The following is a 21,404-nucleotide window of genomic DNA, read 5'->3' on the forward strand; positions in this document are numbered from 1 at the left end:
ACGCTCTTTGAGGATAAGCAGCTCGTAGCCCTATAGGACGAGGGTATTGTTGGAGACGAGCACTACGCTTACTAGCTCTAGGCTATTCGCAATAGAGCTTAGAAGTTTCTAAAGGAGGCGAACGTAGTATAAACCTAGATCGTAGACTACTCTCTCAATGTGTAAGGCACGTTCCAGTTCTATAGCCGTCTCTAGCTCCCTATATGGGAGCCCCTAACTACTACGATCATCTAGCGGATCTATAACTCGGCTATATTGGGATACCTAGGGTACAATAGGCTATTTAAAATGCTCTAGAGAGATTACTATTGGGACCTTATATCGTCCGATGTGAAGCGGTTCATTAGGAACTGTAACTAGTGCCGTTAGAGCAAGATCTCTTAGCAGTTGTGTCAAGGGCTTTTATAACCTTTGCTTGTCTTTGATCGCTTCTAGAAGCAGATCTCTATTGACTTTATAACCGACCTCTCTATGAGAGACGAGGGGGCGCCTAGCTACCTTATAGTAATCACCGACCGCCTTTCCAAGTATATGTAGCTCGAGGCGATGTACTTGATAGGAGTGGAAGAGTGTGCCCTTCGGTTCTATAACGTATAGTGGCGCTTCTATAGGTTCTCGACTTAAATTATAACCGACTGTGGATTGGACTGGTTGAGTAGGTTCTAGACTACGCTATATAAGGCGGTAGGAGTAGAGTAGCTCTTGTCGACTTCTTACTATCCCTAGACGGATAGGGGAATAGAGTAGGTCAACTAAGAGGTATAGGCTATCCTCTGGATCTTCGTCTCCTTTGCGTAGTACGACTAGCCTGAACACCTTCTGGCCTATTAGTTTACGCTTAACAATAGGGATTTGTCCGTGATTGGGGTAAGCCCGAACTACCTCCTCCATAGGTTCGATATAAGCCCTATACAACTTATTACGATCCTAACGGTACTTGTAGCGACCTTAGAGGGCTGTGCTACTAGGTTCCTCCGCTATTTAAAGAAGGGAATGGAGTGGACCTAAGTAGCTATTGTATATACGTAGTAGTGGTAGTAGGCGAATACGAACTGCTTCTACTATCTAGCCAAGAGGTTTAAGGTAGGGGACGAGGTATAGCTCTCTTTGTGTAATATAAAGACGAACTGCCCTAGTAAGAAACTCGACTGGCTGAATACTAAGTATAAGGTGGTCGTGGTACCTACCTCCTTGACGATGACGCTCGATATACTAAGTGGTCTATACCCGACCTTCTATATTAATCTGGTCAAGCGAGTAGCCTCTGATCCGCTCCCTTTGTAGAAAGTTACAGATAAGCGGCTAGACCCTATATAGGTTACGTCGGAGGAGGGTATTCCTTAGTAGGAGTATAGGGTAGAGGTGATCCTTAAAGCTTGGAACGCTAGGGGGAGGGGAAACAATCGTAATATATACGTCAAGTGGGTAGGTTACAATAAACTAATGTAGGAGCCTTTGGAGAACTTTTTGGATACTGTTGTATTCGACGAGTTCGAACGGGAATAGGGAGATGTATAATACAACGATAGGCCGGCGTCGAACTGGAGGAGGAAGGGAAAACGCAATGTTTGTATATAGACTACCCTATAAGAAACGACAACGATAAAACGAATATAGCTCGGTGGCACTATTGGGCGTGTGGTCACCTCGATATATCTGGCTATAGCCTTATTACGAAAAGACGATAAAAGAAATATAGGCGTGGGGAGATCTCGACATGTCAACTAAGTCTGCTTCCTCAAATGTAGATAGTCCTTTGGCCTTACTTTAGTGTCAACCCCATAGTACTGTGGGATACTTGGGCGTGAGCTAAGGGGAGGTGGGGTCGGCGGCCGACGTATAACCTGCTTTGGGATCTCCGAGGTAGGATAGGGGTGGATATTAAAATTGCTATAACTACTCTAGTCGGTAGGTTGGTTCGATAGAGGGTCGAGGTGTGGGATAAAATGGGGATGGGGCTACAATAGGAGATGGGGCTGTCTTTGGCCCTACTCTATAGCCTCTTTATCTTTGGATAGTACTAGGTCGTTGGTAGGCGAGTATATAGTACCTTTATCTAGCGACGAGAGCACCTCTATAATTGGTTGTCTGTTGGACCCGCTAGGGGTCCGGGGAGGAGGATCAGCGCGTTCGTGGTAGACGTGTACAAGGTCTTTGGTAGGCGAAGACGAGTGGCGCTAGGGACATAGGGTGAAGGGGACTAGGGCAATGTCGCGTCTAGTAGGAGTCGAACTGTAGCTACCTTGCGGAGAGGGGCTAGACTATGGCGAACTTAAAATATAGTCGACGAGACGGTTGTTGGTGTTAACAATGGTCGTAATAGCGTCGACCAGGTAGTGTATTTCGCACTAGTAGGCTTCCTTATTACTTATTAGGCGATAAGTCAAGTAGGCGGCTAGCTAAGTAGAGGCGTTTGGGGAGGAAGTGGGCGGATTGTAGGGTACTAGGGCCCTATAGTGGCTTGGTATAGTGGGGGAGGCAACTAGGGTCCGAGGGATAGTGCGAGTTGGGGTCCGCTTGGTAGTGGATAGGGGAAGTAGTGTCGGCTAAGTAGGGATATGGCGCGCCTATATGTTGTTAAAAGTAGTTTGGAAAGACTGAGCTAGCTTCTAGAATTTACGTTTAAGGACTGTGCGGTAGGCGGGCTACGAGCTCGTCTTCTTCTGGGCGGGGGTCTCGATGGCTTGGCCTATGTTGTACGCTTTGAGAATTTTCTTTAGACTGGACTAAAGGCGGGGGTTTGTTGCCTATAACGTAGAGTTCTATTTATACGTTGTATAGGCCCTGCGATATTCCTTGTAGGATTTGCCGTAGTTAGGGGTATATTCGACCTTAGTACTATTGAGGAGGCGAACGACGTATTGTATATAGAACTCTCCTTTGTTGGGGAGTAGTTCGTTTTCCTCGTCGTCGGAGTCTCCCTTAACAACGAACTTACCGATCGATAGCTTGTCATTCTTTTAGCGATTGTTTCGGTTCTATGACATTGCGGTTAGCGAGCGACTCGGGTCTATAACAGGATTATCCTAGAGGTACTTACGTTGCGGTCTTCGTTATTATCGCTACTAGGATGGCGGCCTACGCCCCTACCTCTAAGAGCGGTGGCGGCGACTAACATTTTGGCAATCCTGTGTATAAACGCGACGGACGAGTTTTAGGAACTGTGTCGCTATCGGGGTAAAGGACGAAAAGACTCTGGCCGGAGCTGAGGCGGAAATGAGCAGTGCGTTTGAGGATGTGGGCAGATACGTGGAGAGAATATAGGAGGAGGGGAACGTATGCGAGGCGGGATAGGGGGACGTTGTTGACGTATAAAGAGGGAAGAAACTAGATCGCGAGAGAGGAGGGGGATGTATACGTTGAGTGCGGGAGGGAAATGCGAGAAAGTCGGGTTGCGCGAGAAGAGGGGCTTTTGATAGCAACGAGCGAGGTCGAATCGCGTACAATTAGTAGGTACACCCAATATGGTGCGGTTGCTCTATATAAACGTGTAAGGAGAGGAGGGGGCTAATTAGCGGCTTGCTAGGGCGACGTAAATAAACAACTCGAGCCTAGGTAGTAGGACGGCTACGAATGGCAAGACCTCAGTGGGCAACTACCCCGAACCCGACTACGCCGATGCTCGATACGGCGTCGTATATACCCTAACTCGACTGCCTAGCGGGGCAGGGGGGGTATGTTATAGACCGGGCTGTACCTGGGCTAGGTATATGGGGGCTGTGCCCAGGATCCGCGGCGGCCCCAGGGCGGACCCGTGGCGGGCCCGCCTTGCGCCTAGAATAACGTCGGCCCAAACCTATTCCGCGAGCCCCTGAAAACTCTGTGTACAAGGACCGTAGCCTGTACTTCTCCTTTTCCTTTCCTTAAGGTAGTTGAATAGAACATCGTACGCTTATCTATAGACGCTATAAGGCTAGTACGTTACAAGAATATAGATAAAGTGGACGTTCTAATAGCGATGTTAAGTAGGAGGTTTAAGGTATTATTGTTGAATACTAAGAAGAAGATACTAGTATATTCTACCCCCTTTTTACTCCCTTTTCCTTAGTTCTTTGGCATTGACGATGATAATAGCATTTAGCTAAAGGTTATCAACTTCTATAATAGGAAGTCTATAACAATCGTTGGCGTTAGCAATGCTATTAGAGATACTATCCTACTATATTATATCTTTAAGCAATAGCTAAGTAAGAACTGGAATGTCGATAGCCTCGATTCTAAGATATAGTTCAATCGATTAGATATCGCCTTTAACAACGTTGAGATTATAATAGATTAGATTTGATACTTTAATTGCTATTCTTTTCTATACTATATTGAGTTTAAACGCTATAGTATAACAATAGAGGATTGATTTAGCTATAACGAAGAGGGTAACTTAGATGACCTAGCTACTTATATACTTTACTAGCATATACTAGGGTACAAAGTCTATCGCTTATTAGTAATAGATAGCTTCTTAGGCTATTATTTGTTCGAGTTCTATAAATATTGCCTTATATTTGATATTATCCTTATCTTCCTATTGCCCTATTTATTACACTTTATCTAGCCAATAGATATAGGCGTTTTCTACTATATAAAGTACATTTATTAGCTATAGCTCTATAAGTTTATTCGCTAAGGAAATACGTCATTTAATATAGCGGAGTTCGTTAGAGGTATCTAGGTAATCTCTGATACTAGCTTCTAGCGAAGGAACATTATAGCTAGGTTTAAGAAGATAGGCATCTTCCTACTAAACTGTAACTAGGTCATTGATACGATTTAAGAGAAAGTAAAGAAGGCTAATACGCTAGTTCACCCTTCTTTAATATTCTAGGAGAGCTAGTAGTTAGATGCTAGGAAAGGAATTGAATATATTAGGGAGAAATACCTCGATCTATTTAGTTTCCTAACCTAAAAGCGCTTTTTTATAGTTAAAAGTATATTCTATAAAGGCTAGTTTGCTAAAGACTATCTCGACTAATTTAGAGCTAATAATAAAGACTAGCTTGCCTCTCTTTCCTCTAAGAAAGCCTATAGCCGCTAGGTCAAGCTATTTAGCAATATTATTATAAACGTTACTATTGAACAGATTCGATAGGCCTAGAAGCTTTGAAATTAGGAATATACTTATAAGTAGCAGGCCTATAGCTAGAAAGCTATTGCTTAGATCGTTAACGATATAGAGAAGGATTAGAAGGCTAAGTAGAGGATATAGAGGAAGCTACTAGAGAATAAGAAGCGTAACCCTATTATAAACCGCCTAGTAATAAAGTTATATGACAAATTTATCGATAAGGTTAAAGGCGATATCTACAAGCGAGATTATATATATATAGATGAGCTTGACGACGAGTAGATGCCTTTTGGCGATAGGAATCTAGGCTACCTTGATTTTAGAGACGGGAAGTATACTATTATTCTTTACTCAAAGTATAAGAAGACATAGATATATAAGCTCCTAATCGAAATACTATCTAAATCTACTATATTGTTCGAAGGCTAGTTTATAATCAATATTAGCAATAGCGAATTATCTAGCTCTAAAGAGGAAGATTAGAGTAGCACTAGCTATTAGGAGGAAGATTAGGATAACACTAGCTCGTACTTAATAGGATACTAGTGTATTATATAGGTACTTAAGAAGGCTAGGGCGAAGTAGGCTAGGAAGAAGGCTAGGAAGGTAGCGGCTATAGCGCCTATCGTAGTAGATAACGACGAATCTAGCGATGAAGATAGTGATGATAATATTGGCGTTGTAAGCTCTAGCGAATCTAAGGCCGTATTGCTAGTTCCATTGGATATAGATGGCGAAGAATAAGACTACTAAGTGGGCGAGTATATAGATGGCTAAGCAGGATAGTACGTAGATAGCTAGGCAGGATGGTATATAGATGGCTAGGTAGGATAGCACGTAGGCGCGTACGTAGGTGGGTATACAGATAGCTCCTAGGATAGTACGTAGACGCATACGTAGGCGGGTATGTAGATGGCTCCTAGGATGGTACGTAGATGGCTGGGCAGGATGGTACGTAGATGGCTCCTAGGATAGTACGTAGGATAGCACTCTCTAGGTTGAAGTGGGTAGGCAGTTGTATGGTATATGTGGTATATGGGAGGTTTAGGATAACTAAGTATAGCTTACAACAACAACTGGTTCGAATTGAATTTTATTGCGTTTTTGAGCTATTTGAAGCTGTATCTGCAACTGGGCCAAATTGCGATGCAGTGCGGTTCGAAGTGGCTGAGCGGTTGGGATGCAATGTGGGCGTGATGATGCGGGTGGACGCGAATGTAGGGAAAAATGTATAGTTAGAGTGTCCTCTAATTTTATGCTGTCCTATAATTTTGTCCCCCCCTCTCCGTAGGAGAGGGGGCAACTAAAACTAGGTGCAAGTGGAGCCCCCTGGTACAGCTTCAAGCTTCATTCAAATTCGGTAGCAATGGTCGCCCCCTGTTGCTCCTGTTGTTCAAATTGGGTGTGCGTTGAAGGGGGTTGGACCCACTTTAACCTGGTGCTTGCAAACAACAATGGACGTCAGATTTACTGGGAAGGATGGACACTTGCCAAATCACATTGTCTCCCTCAAGGGCCTTTGCATCGTCATTGCCGTTCGAACACCGTACTTGACTGCTGGCACCACCCAAGCCGCTCACATGTGGTGTTGCACCCCTTCCCTTGCCAACTCATCCCCGTCCGATAAGACGATAGGAAAGACGGCCCCGGCTCCCAGTCCCCTGCGACCGCTCGTCTACCAAGGCGGGAGTTCTGCTCAGGAACACCACTTGGGCGGCAGAGGACCAGTGCATTGCTTCGTTTCCTGCCGTTTGCTTCCTCCTCATGCTGCAGACCACGGGCACAGGCCCGAATGGTCGGTCCGAATGGGGATCGCGCATATCGGCTCGGGTAAGCTCACAGCGGGCGGCGCGCAGCTGTCCATCCCATCGGACTAGCGCCCGGCCGTGCTGGCATTAATTACTGGCTGGGTCGGATTTGGACGGCAAAGGTTCTTTGCCCCCAACGCTACGTGATCTTGGGGTCGCGGCCGCCCGCCTCCTCCTCTGAGTGCCACATCTCGTGGCTCTTATCATCGCCACATACGTGTTGAGGCATAACAGTGATATGATGTTTTAAAACCAGGTGTCGGCCAGGCCATTGAAGCTCGGCGAGGTCAGACTCGATGACAGTGTGTTTCACAATATTAAACTGCCGTATATCCTTTGTGGAGAGCAAGTCAGGATGGTTTGGGGCTGGTAAATTCGATGCTCTTATTCTGGTCTCTCAATGCAATGCCTTTGGAGGCTGAGCTGGGCAGCTGTGATTGAGTCACTCCAGCCCCTTAGTGGAGGACTGGGAACAGTCGCATCGTTGCGGACACGTTGATGGAAACTCTAGAGCAACCGCAGATGACTACTAGTGAGTGTACTCTGTCAATGTAGGGACTGCTTCACCATAGTGAGCGTGAGCAGGTATGAGTAAACACGCTTCAATGTCGTACTGGTGCTCCTATATCCGAACACTGTAGTGGGTGTGATTCAGGCCCCGAGGGTTCGGTGGCTTCATACACCACCATTGCATCGGCAAACGGATACAGACGAGAATTGATCTAACACTTGTACTCTGTATAGCCAGGTGGAGGTCGTTCTGATGACCTGAATCTGCTGACGAGGTAGACACGTATACATCAACACGCTCCTGTGCTGGCAGGTTGTAAGTGTCGATATAAACTCTTCATGCAGCCGCGACATTGAGAGTGCCCTTCCTCCCCAGAGCCAACCAGTGCCAGGACCAGCTCTTATCCTTCCTACTCAACATCAACTTAGCAACTGACTTTGCGTCTGTCTCGAAGCATTCGGCAACGACTTCTCCGCCGACCAGCGCCACTGCCATCATCTCTTACCGGCCTTCGATGCTAAAAACACCATGTGCGAGTGGAGGAGACAACGATACAGCCGCTGCGGTCACTATAAGAGAGACAAAGATGGGGATCTTGTGTGGGTGAGAGTGAGCTTCTGCAAGAGCAAACGCGAATCTGGGCAATGCTCCTTGCGAATCAACGACCTCACAGCCGACGACCCCATTGCCGGCGACTGTGGTTGCAACAGCGTGTTGGTTGAGCCCACAACCAACGGCGACGACTAGCAGTCGACACGATGTTTGGTTGTACTCCGAACCCAAAGCCAATTGCCCCGCCACCACGAACTCCAACGCCGAAAGCAACTCAATAACGCCGCTGGTCATCTCCTCTTATTCCTGTGATCGCGTTCCTGTCCACCATCCCCGATCTAAGGAGCTCAGGCACGCCTTTCACCCATCCCTGGACCATTGCCCTCCCCTTTCCCAGATTGAGCGACTACCCATCTTCTGAAGCCCCCTCCTCCAACAGCTCCATCTTCCCCTTCCTCGACTTCTTCCTCGACCGCCCCAGACAGCCCTTCCAGTCCAAGCCGCAGGCGGCGATCGACGCGATGCCGGCGCCAAGCAGCACGGCCACAACAACAACCACGGCGAACCCGACGGTTGCTAGAGTGTTGTTCCTGAAGAAGTCGGTGTCTCGTCGTAGGAGAAGGGCTCGCGGTGCATGCTTTTCTGTGGTGAACTGTTGATGGTCTCTTTGGAGGGAAGAAGCTTGGCGAATGCGGTTGTTGTCGTGTGTTTCTGGAGGCGTTGTGGTTTTGTGGTTGCTGCAGGCTGCGGTGGTGTTTCCTTTCCCAGCAGGATATCTGGTATCGCATCAAGAAGATGTGGCCAGCCACTTGCTGCTTCTTCTTCTGCTGCTGCTATTGGTACGCCGTTGGGTGGGATAGGAGTTAAGGGGTGAAGTCCAACCGGCAAGGCGACACTAAGTTGCGCCAGAAGTGCGAGTAAGCCCCAAAGTATGCACCTCGCAAGCTGGGCCGTTGGGTAAGCCGCATAGAGTCATGGTCCTGTTGAACAACAAGCTGTGCTGGCCAACTTCACATTACAGGGATTCCAGGGATTGGGGTTTTTGATGAAGAGGCGAGCCTTGAATGGTTGGAAATGCGAGCCTAACCAATACCTGCTACTCAGTCAGGAGGGTGATCTAGATATTAGTATCTCACCTAATATGTTTGAGCGAGTGCGCAACTGCATAGGTAGCCAGCTTCGGAATTCTCTCGCATCCTGCTGCTGCGGCCGGGCCTGCGCCCCTAAGACTCCGCCTCCAGATGCAATGCGACAGAGGCTCTGGTGTTTCGCGACCCTCATCTGACCAGCTTGGCATGCATGTTCCAGCACACAAGTCCGAGCCCATTGCGAGGAGTGGATCGACCCTGCGGCATTGCCGCAAAGCCCAGGCAGCAAGAAGCTAGCCCTACGAGGGGGTCCGCTCACAAACTCGGCACAATGCAGGCATGATTCGCCAGTTAGAAACTGCATGCGAGGTGTCCCACACGAGGATTGGAACTCCTTGGTCAAAGGGGCCGGCCGTGGCTTGAGAAAGGGCCGTCACATTTCTTGTCACGATGCTCTCTATTTCTTTCAGTCACCACAACTGCGCCCGTGCTAGCCCTCTGGCATATAATTACCAAAGCACAGTCACCCACCACTCGGCTCATCCGCACACTGTCACGTCACTCCGGCTTTGGACCAACACGGAGACGATGACCGGCCAGGAGCCTGAACTCTGGCCGTTGGTTCACTCGACCTGCCCAGATCGGTCGCGACTTGCTTGTGCTGAATGAGCTGAGCAGGTGATTGCGGCGGGCTGCGCGCCAAGCTGAAGCCGTTGGTTGATCAAAGACTGAGAGAGACACAAGCTAAAAGGAGGAAGCATTTAAGTCAGGTACTCCTTTACCACTCCACACGCGATTTTCCATAGTGAGATTCCTGGCGCCCTCACCAGCCCGCAGGAACTCTGCGACCCTCGCTTCCACCCATTTCTGCTGACCACCTCTGCTGACCACCTCTGAGCTTCCAGGCCCGCCGGCCCTGCAGTGCGACATTCATCTGTCAAAGAGCGCCTGCCCGTCCACCGTCAAAGGCACCAAACCATCTCGCCCTCGCTCGCCGGCTGGATCAGCACCGGCTTGTCAATCCGGCCGACTTTGCCGCCAGCGCGGAGTCCGGCAGGTCAAACGAACAGCAATCGTCGTCTGGGCTGTAGCAAGCTCGAGCCAAGATCGCGAATCATGAATATCACCAGGGGACAAGGAGGGCAGAATGTGGCGGGGGGCTCACCCAGTGGCAGCAAGCGAATGCCATCTACATACGGACACTGACCGCGTGAAGACGGGCCGAAAGAGTTGCCCTCGGCATTGAGTCATGCTGTTTGTCGTTTTCGAGCGTCTTCTCTGCAAACTGGATGCTCTTGTCGAGATCGGCTTGGTACATATAGAGGAAGAGATGTCACCATCCACCGCGGGAGGGGTACGTGCCGCAATTGGTGTACTCGAGGCACTGGCAGACTGCAAATACCCGAACCGTCAGTTGCAAGTGCTTGAGGAGTACGGTGAAGGGAAGAAGTTGAGGGCTTTCGGAGAAGGAGCGCATCAGAACCATCTTCCGCTTTGCCAAGTTCCCCTCAGGTACTGCACCGGCGCACACATGTCCGCGGCTGGATGGGGCGGGCCTAACTGACCCGGCGGCAGACCGCACCCGTGCTGTGTGCCGAGCTGTCGCCCTTCTGGGCGCTCGTGTGCGATGCCGACGCGAGCAGGGACAGGGTGGTGATGTCGCGCAGCGGCGTCGGATCGGCATGCCGGGCGCATCTTGCGTACCGCGCTCAGCCAGATTGAGTCGCATGTAGCCGCGGCCGATCCGCCTGTACGGGCTCCAAAATGAAGCGGTTGGTGGTGGAGAATACGGTCTCGCAGGGGTGGCGTACTGTGGGGGCTGTTACGCGAGCGAGGCGGGAGAGCCGTGGTTTTCGTTGGCGAGTCCGTTATCGACGAGTTTGTGGGACCAGGAGCGGCCAAGGTCTTGGCCCAGGGAAAGGCTGCCGAGGTGGAGGGCGCTCAGGAGGGCTGTATCTATGCGGAGTGTATAAAGGAGGATGGCGGCGTGGCTGCTCTCGAGGGGAGCCGGCAGGATGGGGAGACTGGCAGCGCTGCTGACTTTGGAGAACGGGTCCAGACCCCGTTCAAGAACGAGAATATCACCGCCATTGGGATTCCGTATAATGGGAAAGATGGAGATCTGGAGAGGCCAGAGGATATCTGACCACCGTCTCCGATCTGATCCGTATCGTTGACGCTCGGAAAGGCGGGGCTGTCGGTACGTACGGACTGCTCGTGGGTGGACTGCTCGTGGTTTTCCTGGGCATCGGGGGCTCGGACAAGTGGACTGGACCGTAGCGGACAGCGGGGCATCGAGCTCGGAGGGTCTGAAGCATTTGGCTTTGAGCACTTGGACAACCAACCACTGGGCAGGTCTGTAGAACCTGTCAGAGTTAATCAATGCGTTCAACCGGCGTTGTTCAGAGTCAGCACGATCAGGTAGGCAGATGATGCCCACTTCAGGTCAATAGAAGAAGCGGTGAATTGTTCTTTGTCCCCAAGAAACAAGGGCCTGCGCATGGAAAGAGGGAAAAAAAACGGGGTTCGGGATCCCGGGACCGGGGGGCTCACCGGCCAACCCCCTCCGTTGGTGTGAAGGTTGGTGGCCGACTACGAAAACGCATTTGGAACTTCTTTGGTTCGGGTGTTTTGCTCCGACTCGAACTGGGACTGGGGACCTCGTCGGATCGAGCAAGCCCGATGGGAAGCCCGGAAGCACCCAGTCGATCCTGTCACTGAAGGATTTACCCTGGTGATACTTGGTCGCCTGGCTGCCAATGCCCACAGCGACTTGTTGCCAAACCCACAAGCAACTCTTACGAAGATCAAAGACCAATGATATACAGAAGCAAGTACGCTATGAAGCCCAAGCCCTGCTGACGACTCCAAGCACCTCCAAAGCTCTGATACCGCCAACTCCGCAGCCGACCTCAACCACCACCGCCCAGCACATTCGCCGCCTTGGAGTCCGGGTAGAAAAACGCGGCTACAGCAATGATCACATACGCCGCACAGAGCAGCGCGCCCTCGAGGTAATTGCTCCTCCCATCGAGCACCAAAAAATTGACAATGAACGCGCTGACGAACACACACACCGTCTCAAACAGGGTGAAGAACAAGCTCATGTCCCTGCCCAGCGCCCAGCCGAGGATGACGACCAGCGGCGTGACGAACAGGGCGATCTGGATGCTGCTGCCGACGGCCACGCCGATGGCCAGGTCGACCTTGTTCTTGAGCGCCACGCTGACCGCCGTGGCGTGCTCCGCCGCGTTGCCCACCAGCGGCAGCAGGACCAGCCCGATGAAGGCCTCCGACAGCCCCGGCGCCGCCGCCACCAGCCGGTCGATCGACGAGACCATGAACTCGGCGCACACGGCCACGAGGCCGGTCGAGAGGAGCAGCAGGATGACGGCGGTCGTGCGGGATGGGGAGGGGGGCGGTTGGTGGCGGCCGTGATGGGGCCTGGCGGTGCGAGAGTCTTGGTCTGGCCTGTTGAACGGCGGGTGAGAGCTGGACCCGCGGTCTTCAGGGTTGGTTGCATAATTCGACAGGGAGGTTCGGCCCATGGGCCAGAGCGGCGGCTCACGTTCCCAGGATGCCTGGGTCCCGCGGACAGGCTCGGTTCGCGCCCGTCGGACGCTGGCGTGGACATTGCCGGCTTCTGTGGAGGTTCGTTCGGGATTATTCGCAGGGTGGCTGGCGAACATGTCGGGAATGAGCGGCAGCAGGCTGCGTGCGGAGAACGGCCGCGGTTGGGTCGATCCCGTCTGCGCTTCGAGAGCAGGGCCGGCTGCGAACTCGGATCGTCCTGTTCCGTCATGTGTTGGGAGAGATGACGGCGGAGCTGTTTTGTGGCGGCGGCTGGATTTCCCCTCATCGCCGTCACCTTTTGATCGCTGCTTGTGCTTCGGCTTCCGGTCACGTCTCGGGGACTCAGAGCGTGTGGCGCCCGCGGCTGACGCTCCCTTTTCGTCTGTGGCAACAGCAGCGTGATTTGGCTCGACGGCGTCCGGACTATCGGTGGTGCCAGTACCATTAGACCTGGAGGAAATGGTCGTCGCAACAGCTGTCTCGGAATCCGGGTTCGTGCCTCCGTCAGACCCCACACTCTGCGCCCTCTTCCCCTTCCTCATCATTCGCCTGAGCCTCCGAGCAGTCTTCGATGACCGCGATGGCGACCCGTCCGAGTCCGAATCAGATGACGATCCCTCCGAGCCAGACGAGTTGAAGTACTGGGCCGCAGGACCCGGAACTGCCTCCCTGTCGACCAACCCCTGAGGCGTCGAGGCGTAGATGTAGGAATGCGACTTGAGCTGGAACACCAGGTACAGAAAGTACACGATCAACATGATGACGCTTGTTCCTCGGCTGACCTGCAGGACCTCATTGTTTGCCCTCGTCTCGCTGCTGAATGAAGCGTGGAACGCGGTCGGCAAGAGCAGGCTGATCACGCTCAGCGCAAGCAGACAGGCGCTCATCTGCGTGACGGTGCTGTTGTAGATCTGCTCCCGGAATCGGAGTCCGCCGAGGAGAAAGCACATCCCCAGAATCAGGAGCAAGTTGACCAGGATAGAGCCCACGAGCGACGCCTGCACGATGCGGATGTGGTTCTGGACAAGCGCAATGCTGGTTCTAGTCAGCTTTTGTCGGATAGAGGCTAGATACCCGGGCGGGTGCGACGCATCTCACATGAATATTATGAGCTCGACGGCGTTCCCAAAGGTCACGTTCATCAAAGCGCCGACGGTATCGCCTAGGCGGCTTGCCACGCTCTCGGTGGCGTAGCTGAGGACGCCGGCCAGAGGTACTATCGCGACGGCGTTCATAGCGAAGACCACCCCAGCTTGCATGCGTGCGAAGTCTGGGACGTGAGTTAGACGCTGACATTTCGAGCATTTTTCTGGGATGGATTGGTTTGCCGACTTACGCACAGCGATCCCGACGGGCACAAACACAAGCAGGAGGTTGACGGGGCTCGACCAGATCACGACTTTGACAGCAACCAGGAATCGTACGGCAATATTCCTTTTGCCTGGTCCCCCGTCGTCAAGGACTTGAGCTGGTGGGCGACTTGATTTCTCGTGTCCATGTTGGTGCTCATTAAGGTTCGAGCTCCAGCAAGGCCCTAGGCCGCTTGATGGGCCAGGCCTCGAGTCCACTCTCGAGAGGTTCCCGGTCATGGGAGACGCTTCTGTGCGTGCCTCAGGTTGTGTTCCGCTGCCTGGGTTGTCTTCGGTACGGCTAGCCAGAGACGCGACAGAGCTTCCTGGTTGTGCAAAGGTGGAAGTTGGGAATTCGGGATGGGCCAAAACGCCAAAGCACCAGGACTTACCCATGTGACACTGTATCGCAGTCATGAGCAGATACTTCACCCAACGAGGCTGGATCTGTTCCCGACCAAGTGTGGAGGCCCAATAGAGAGGGCTAAAGGTGTAATTTATCTTGTGCGAATCCCACCGGTGAATGAAGTAGAGATCACCGCAGAACAATGCGTGTTCGGCCGTCGGCAAGACGAAACGTTTTGAACCCCTAGTGGCGAGAGTGAATATCGCACAGACAGATAACGCCCCCCGAGGGCGAGAAACTTGGGACAACGCCCACCTTGGGACGAGTCATGCGTACCTGGCCGCTTATTATTGGGTGGCTGATGGTATTGGAAGTACTCATGAACCTTCCTCCGGACTAAAAATCCGGTTGATTGATCTTTGCCAGACAATATCAAATTGCGTTGTTGCCAAAGAAGTGCTCAAAATACAGTACCTTTGGTCGCATGTGATCACTGAGATTAGGTACGGAAGGTTGAACAATGCAAGATTCAGAACGAAGCAGCAACTTCGAGTGAAGGTGTCGGGGCCAGCAACATGTGAAGGTCATACGACCCAGGCTTCAGAAAAGCAAGGAGCGCAATCATCACAAGCTTAAGCCACTCGGAGATCCAATGCGTTGCTAATTACGGAGGATACCTGGTAGTTATGTAGATCACAGGCAACATACACTATTGATACCACCGACATCTCAGCTAATTAAACAAGGAAATGGCTAACTAACTACAGAGTGCGTGGCTAATTAAGGCATCCTGAGATTCCTTTCTATGCTCGTAGTGGAAAGCCAGTAATGCTGCATACGCCACTTTGGCAGTCGCCGACGCTTGCAAAAGGCCAAGGAGTCGATCCTGTCAGTATCTTTGACGGATGTCGCACCTTGGTAGAGAATAAACGACCTCCAAGCCCTTTCTGCTGGACCGGGTATCATAAAGAGATAGCGTATCGTCAAACAATGTAGGAATCATCACATCATGAAGCTTCATCACTCACTTCCGCCCCTCCTCCCGTTGAACCCGAAAGTCTGGCCCGGCTCAGTCCGAATCGTACCCTCTCGCCGGACAGCACCCCCAGCAGTCATCCACACAGTCACAGCAGACCCAGCAGCAGCAGCAAGCACCGAAGAACGAATCCCAGAAGCCTGCCGGTTCCCTTTCTCGCCTCCGCTTCTCGACAACGATGAGACGAAGCGGCGGGGGAGAAACAGGCCGCGGCTCCTCGACCTCGATGATTACTGGGCCGCCTCGCCTGGGGCCATGGCGCGCCGCGGGAGGGGGGCGAGTGCTGCTGATGGTTCGGCTGGTGTTAGTGAGGGCGGGAATTGCCATGCGCGCGGTGGAGCGGCCAATCTCAGTAGGGATGCAGAGAACATACTAATACTGCGGCCGCGGTTCCGGCTCGTAGTAGGCAGTCATCGTGCCTGCAAGGCTGGATTCGTGTGGGCCACCTCTCGAGAGCGCAATGGATAGCTACACTAGGTAGTTATCAGCGGCCAGGTCTGGGCGCCGCGAAGGGCCGCGACAATGTTCCAGTGATCGCCGGGATTGACAGTTCCCACCGATCCCCGATGGTCGATGCCGATCGCAATGGGCCGATCGCAGTAAGAAAGAGATCGCACACAAGCAGCCAGGCCGGATGTGAGGCGGGAAGCTGCCGCAGAACAGGTCGGTCGAGACCTGCCAGCTACACGGCAGATGTTCGGTGGACGGCCAAGTTCCGGCCCGAGAATCCTGGCGTGAGGGCTGGCGCTGTGGGCTAGTTATATCTCGTTTTGTCTCAGTCCCAGCTGTCGCAAACACGGGCATGCAGGCCTGTTTCAAGGCCAGCCCCCCCTCCATCCTCGCGATGCGGCAGTTGGGCGGGGTGTGGCACGGCCCCCAGCAAGCGCCACCCTGTCGGCGCAACGGCCGATGGGAGTTGGTCGAGACTCGGAATTGACCAACTGGACATCAGCTCATGTCAGCATTTCGGATCAGCCTGTATGGCGCCGCTCTGACGCACCGCGACGGCGCCCCGCGGAAGCACAAGGCATTCTTCAGACTGGGACTGAACCAGCAGGGTTCGTTTCTGTCTGCGGGTTGTATCCAAGATGCTGGCGGAACCCCGCGACCAGGCTATCGCGGAGGAATTTACCTTCAAGTGTACAGATGGCACTGGAGCCGCTGCCGTCGACGAAGCTGGCCAACCAACGCCATCGGGGAACTAATCAGAAGCGGACAAGTCCGTCACAAGGGAGGTGAATAACTTTCGCTCTCGAACTTCGCAGCTTGCGCCTGTTGAGCAACCCGCGGAAGAGAGATGAACGCCAAGCCGGGCCGGGCCAGCGGGGCTCCGCGGGGCCGGGTCGGCCCCCTGTCTCGGGCCCGATGCAAAACATCGTGGGCGGACGTTTGGAACGGGCCTGACCGAGGAACGAGGAGGAGCTCATTACTTGCTCGGATGCCCTCTTTGCGCGACGGAGGACCTCGCACCAGCCGTCCCCATTTCTAACGGCCCCTGCCCCCCGAAGTTCGATCGTCTCTCAGACTCTCTCATTGATCGCACGAGCCCTTTCACATTTCGAATGAACACCGACCGTATTCAGCACGGCTTTATCTAGCACGGCTTCTCCCAAGCCTGGGGTGCAACAATCATCCCACCATGACCGTCCCCGTGGTTTTGGCAACCGTTGCCGCGTGCGGCAGTCTCGTGACCTCGCTCAAGTCGGGCTGGGAACTGCGGCGGATGATCCAGAGGAAGCAAGAGGAAAGGGAGTGCGACGAGGAGGCCCCCTACGTCTTCCGGAGGTTGCGAAGAGCATACTATGAGGGCCTTATGAACAGCGCCGAGTATGAGCACTGGTACGAGAAGTTCCTGCTGGCCAAGGTCGAGAAAGACTGTGAGTGGCGCCCCCTCCAAACACGACATGCCCATGTTCCTTGCAACGGGGAGAAGTTTGACAGACATCCGCAGTGGCCGCCATGCGTAAGATCCGCGCGCACCTGAGGATTCTGGAGAACGGGGCCCCGGTGGCACCTAACCAGCGATCGAGAGACATGGGGCAGGGCAGGCGGCGATACTCCGTCTCGTACGCCGACAGCCCGCCATACGTTGACTTTCCGCAGACTAGGGCCAGCCTCGAATACTACCCGGATCGGCGCGCCAATGTCGGGGCGCGGCCGGATCAGTTCGTCCGCCTCGACCGGCTGGAAACATACAGCCGCGCCTCATCCGAGGCTTCGTCGTCCAGAGGGCGGAGCCGGAGCACCTCGGTGCGGCACGAATCCAGGGGCCGGTCGGCGAGACGGTACGACAGCTACGACAGCGGCAGCGATAGCAGCGACTACTATGCGGAGAGGCGGCACAGGCGCGGTAGGAGCTTGAATCGGTAGAGGCATCTGGCCATTGGCGACCGGCGGAGCAACTCGAAGGGATCGGCAGAGGACAGTTCGGCTTGGGTGCGCATCAAATTGTTCTTCAAGGAGGGTTGTTTCTGTATCTGTTCGGTATGGCAGCGAGGGCATCCGGTTGAGACATTGCGAGAAATCAAATCAAATTCGCGTCGAAAACACGACCCATTGCATGTTCGTCTAGGGTGTCGAAGGGCCAAGCTGTCGTGCAGAGCTGAAGCCTGAGTCTGCTGCTACATGGTTTTTTGGGTCGCGCAGCGCGATCAGCTGCCCAGCAGGACCCCACACGCAGAAGGCACCTGGGCAGGGGTTGCTGCTTGGCTTTGGGCTTGGTGGCCAAATTCTGCAGCCCGTCACCGCCAAAATTTTCCCTGGTCTGGCGTGTCCCGCGCTGACTGGCCTTGCCCGCTCATGGACGACCAAAGCCGGCATACAAGGTACTTAAAGGCCCGAACATGGCAACAACACTACCGCCGCCGTCGAAGCGGGTAAGGAGAGAAGAAATTGAGCGCACGCAGACGCAACAGGATGTCGCCCCGCTTCTGGCCCGCGACCGCGGGTCGTTCAAGGCCCACTTCGTCGACAGCGACGGCAACGAGATGGCCGGCGTGGTCGATATCAACTTTGCCGATGCTACCGAGAAGAACGTTTCGGCACTGCTCAACCAAATGCTAGGGAGGGTTTGTGCTCTCGACGCTTGTGTTGGTCTTCGTCGAGCGCTTCTGACGGCGGTGCTGCTACTAGGACCGCGAAGACTTCACACCATACCGTTTCCGCATCCACATCCCGGGAAAGGACGTGATCGTAGATCAGTACCCCTCCGACTTGCTTGAATTGCTACAAAAACACGGTGTCACGAACCCCTCCGAGTAGGTCTGCGAATGCATGCGTTTACCCGCGTCCTCGGCGGTCCAGTGACTGATCGGGTTGCAGGACCACAATCACCTTTAGCGCCGAACCGCAAGCCGTCTTCAAGGTCCACGCCGTCACGCGCCTGGCGCACCGCATCCCCGGCCACGGGCAGCCGATTCTTGCCTGTCAGTTCTCCCCGGTGTCGTCCAGCCGTCTGGCGACCGGGAGCGGCGACAACACGGCGCGCATCTGGGATACCGACTCGGGCACGCCGAAGCACACACTGAAAGGGCACACTGGTTGGGTCCTGGGGGTGAATTGGAGTCCCGACGGCAAGTACCTGGCTACTTGCTCCATGGACAAAACGGTCCGGATATGGGACCCCGAGACTGGGAAGCAATTTGGACAGGATTTTAAGGGCCACGCCAAGTGGGTGTTGGCCGTGGCGTGGGAGCCCTATCATCGTGAGTGTCTCCCCCCTGGTCGTTTTGGTGCTTGCCATGCTGACATTGACCGTCAGTCTGGCGAGATGGGACCGCCCGCCTGGCAAGTGCGAGCAAGGATGGCACATGTCGGATATGGATTGTCAACTCGGGACGGACGGAGCACGTCCTGAGCGGCCACAAGGGCTCCGTGAGCTGTGTAAGATGGGGCGGCACAGGCATGATTTACACAGGGTCCCACGACAAGAGCATTCGAGTCTGGGACGCCGTCAAGGGAACGCTGATGCACAGCTTCACCGCCCACGGCCACTGGATTAACCATATCGCCCTCTCGAGCGACCATGCTCTCCGCACCGCGTACTTCGACCAGGTCAGCGACGTTCCAGACACCGAAGAAGGCAAACGCGCAAAGGCGAAGGAGCGGTTTGAGAAGGCGGCTCGAATCCAAGGCAAGGTAGCCGAGCGATTGGTCTCTGCGAGTAAGCTTCCTTGTCACGTTTCTGTTACGTCCTAGGCTGTCTCCGGCACGGTCTAACAAGTGCTCCTCCAGGTGATGACTTCACCATGTACTTATGGGATCCGGTTAACAACGGCAGTAAGCCCGTTGCCAGACTACTGGGCCACCAGAACAAGGTGAACCAGGTGCAGTTCTCCCCCGACGGGACCCTGATTGCCAGCGCGGGGTGGGACAACAGCACGGTTAGCCCCGCCAACGATCCCCAACTTGTAGCACCAACCCGAGCAGCTGACACGGAATGCAATGCAGAAACTCTGGAACGCAAGGGACGGCAAGTTCTTGAAGAGCCTAAGGGGCCACGTCGCACCAGTAAGCCGCCAACCAAAACCAAGAGCCACACTTCTCTCCCGCATACTCGGCATCTGCTGATGACTGTCTACGACCAATAACAGGTCTACCAGTGCGCCTGGTCTGCCGACAGCCGGTTGCTCGTCACAGGCAGCAAGGACTGCACGCTGAAGGTGTGGAACGCACGGAACGGGAACCTCGCGATGGATCTCCCGGGCCACGAAGACGAGGTATGTGGATGCGGACCTGAGGAACGCCTGCTTGGCATTTTAACGCGCCCTAACATGTGTGTGCCTCTGTCTGCCAGGTCTATGCCGTGGACTGGGCGGCCGACGGGAAGATGGTCGGCTCGGGCGGGAAGGACAAAGCTGTGCGGACGTGGAGGAATTGAGAGGGCCGGAAGAGGACCGGAAGGGGGGGAAGGAGGAAACGGGAGCCGATGATACCCTGCCATTAATGCAGTGCCGCGAACAGGACCGAGGCTGGACACTGTTCGGAGACGATGCGCCCTCGCCCGCGCTTGCAGACCCTCCCATCGTGAATGAGTCCCGCGGTACCAGTGCCATCATTAGGTGCCGAATGGGTATGGCGTGCATGCTGGAGCGAAGCAAGCACATGCTTGCGTCCATTCCACCACGGGGACAGCCCGCGCGATATCGCGTCAGAGAAGCCGACAGGTATGTAATGTTACCGCGCTGCATCCAGTAACCCAAGCAACAGCCCCCGCGCAACATATCGCATCGCTTCTCCTGTCTCAAAATGGCAATGCCGAGACTGGGGTCCGGGGCGCGACGTTTACACAGTGACTCGCTAGCGCTCCTTGCTAGTTTTGTCATACAGGTAGCTTACTTGCCTAGTAGGTAGCTACCTAGCTGCATAACTGCTTAGATGGTACGTTCTTGATGTGTACCCGTCCGTCTAAAGATTTGGGCTAGCCGCTTTCCCATGCGCTGGCGCTGGTTGTGCGCGCATCTGGACGGCGCTTTTTTAGGCGCGCGGAACGCGGAACGCTCCCGCCCGTCTCGTCTCTCTCCCCCCGCCCGCCGCGCGAAATTGGCCCGCGGCGATGGCTGCCTACGCCTGCCTGGCCTGTTATTTCCATGCTTGCGATGGATGGTCCCTGCGTGCGCGTGTGGGTGGTGTCTCGGCATGCCGTGTGTGGTGTGCCGGCCGGACCCACTGCGTGCACCGACCGGGTCTCCCGAAGGGGATTTGGACGTGGAGGGGCAGTCGGGGAAGGTTGGTCCCTTCGGGTGGGTGCGGCGGAGCGGGTTCGTGGCTGGGTTATGTTGTGCTGCCGCTGTGTTGTGCCATGCTGTGCCGAGGCACCGTCTTACCATCTTGCCTGTTGTGTTCAGGAGGGCCGCGATGGTGGCATTCTCTGCCCAGGTTCACGCCATGGCCGGGCCGGCTGAGCGGCAACGGTGGGCGGGAAGCGTGGTATTGTCTATCGTGTCGTATAAGGAAGAAGGTTGGAGTTAGTTCGCTGACTTAGAGCGGCATTTTTTGGTGTCGCGCTCGCCCTCGGCCTCGACGCAGACGCGGCTGGCGCTGGGACGGTAGCATCGTTGCTCGTCCCCGGCAGATCCTA

The 21,404-nt window shown here is 54.1% G+C and overlaps 4 protein-coding genes across 4 annotated transcripts; 3 read left to right on the forward strand and 1 right to left on the reverse strand.

Annotated features, from left to right (window-relative positions):
* Positions 1-2,679: 2,679 nt before the first annotated feature.
* Positions 2,680-11,167, forward strand: THITE_2092140 (uncharacterized protein; the record flags this gene model as incomplete). Its single annotated transcript, XM_003656929.1, has 4 exons — positions 2,680-2,696; positions 8,331-8,505; positions 10,597-10,721; positions 10,822-11,167. The coding sequence occupies 4 exons, from the start codon at positions 2,680-2,682 to the stop codon at positions 11,165-11,167; spliced, it is 663 nt and encodes a 220-aa protein (XP_003656977.1).
* A 766-nt stretch (positions 11,168-11,933) lies between these two features.
* Positions 11,934-14,092, reverse strand: THITE_122601 (uncharacterized protein; the record flags this gene model as incomplete). Its single annotated transcript, XM_003656930.1, has 5 exons — positions 11,934-12,465; positions 12,709-13,629; positions 13,693-13,864; positions 13,931-14,028; positions 14,058-14,092. The coding sequence occupies 5 exons, from the start codon at positions 14,090-14,092 to the stop codon at positions 11,934-11,936; spliced, it is 1,758 nt and encodes a 585-aa protein (XP_003656978.1).
* Positions 14,093-16,964: 2,872 nt separating this feature from the next.
* Positions 16,965-17,695, forward strand: THITE_114680 (uncharacterized protein; the record flags this gene model as incomplete). The annotated part of the gene is made up of 2 exons (XM_003656931.1): positions 16,965-17,202; positions 17,277-17,695. The coding sequence occupies 2 exons, from the start codon at positions 16,965-16,967 to the stop codon at positions 17,693-17,695; spliced, it is 657 nt and encodes a 218-aa protein (XP_003656979.1).
* Positions 17,696-18,101: 406 nt separating this feature from the next.
* THITE_2122283 (uncharacterized protein) lies at positions 18,102-19,774 on the forward strand. Its single transcript, XM_003656932.1, has 4 exons — positions 18,102-18,393; positions 18,458-18,582; positions 18,647-19,029; positions 19,086-19,774. The coding sequence occupies exons 1-4, from the start codon at positions 18,169-18,171 to the stop codon at positions 19,520-19,522; spliced, it is 1,170 nt and encodes a 389-aa protein (XP_003656980.1). The 5' UTR covers positions 18,102-18,168; the 3' UTR covers positions 19,523-19,774.
* Positions 19,775-21,404: the final 1,630 nt, after the last annotated feature.

The sequence above is a fragment of the Thermothielavioides terrestris genome, chromosome 5 (assembly GCF_000226115.1).
Source record: "Thermothielavioides terrestris NRRL 8126 chromosome 5, complete sequence".
Lineage (NCBI taxonomy): Eukaryota > Fungi > Ascomycota > Sordariomycetes > Sordariales > Chaetomiaceae > Thermothielavioides > Thermothielavioides terrestris.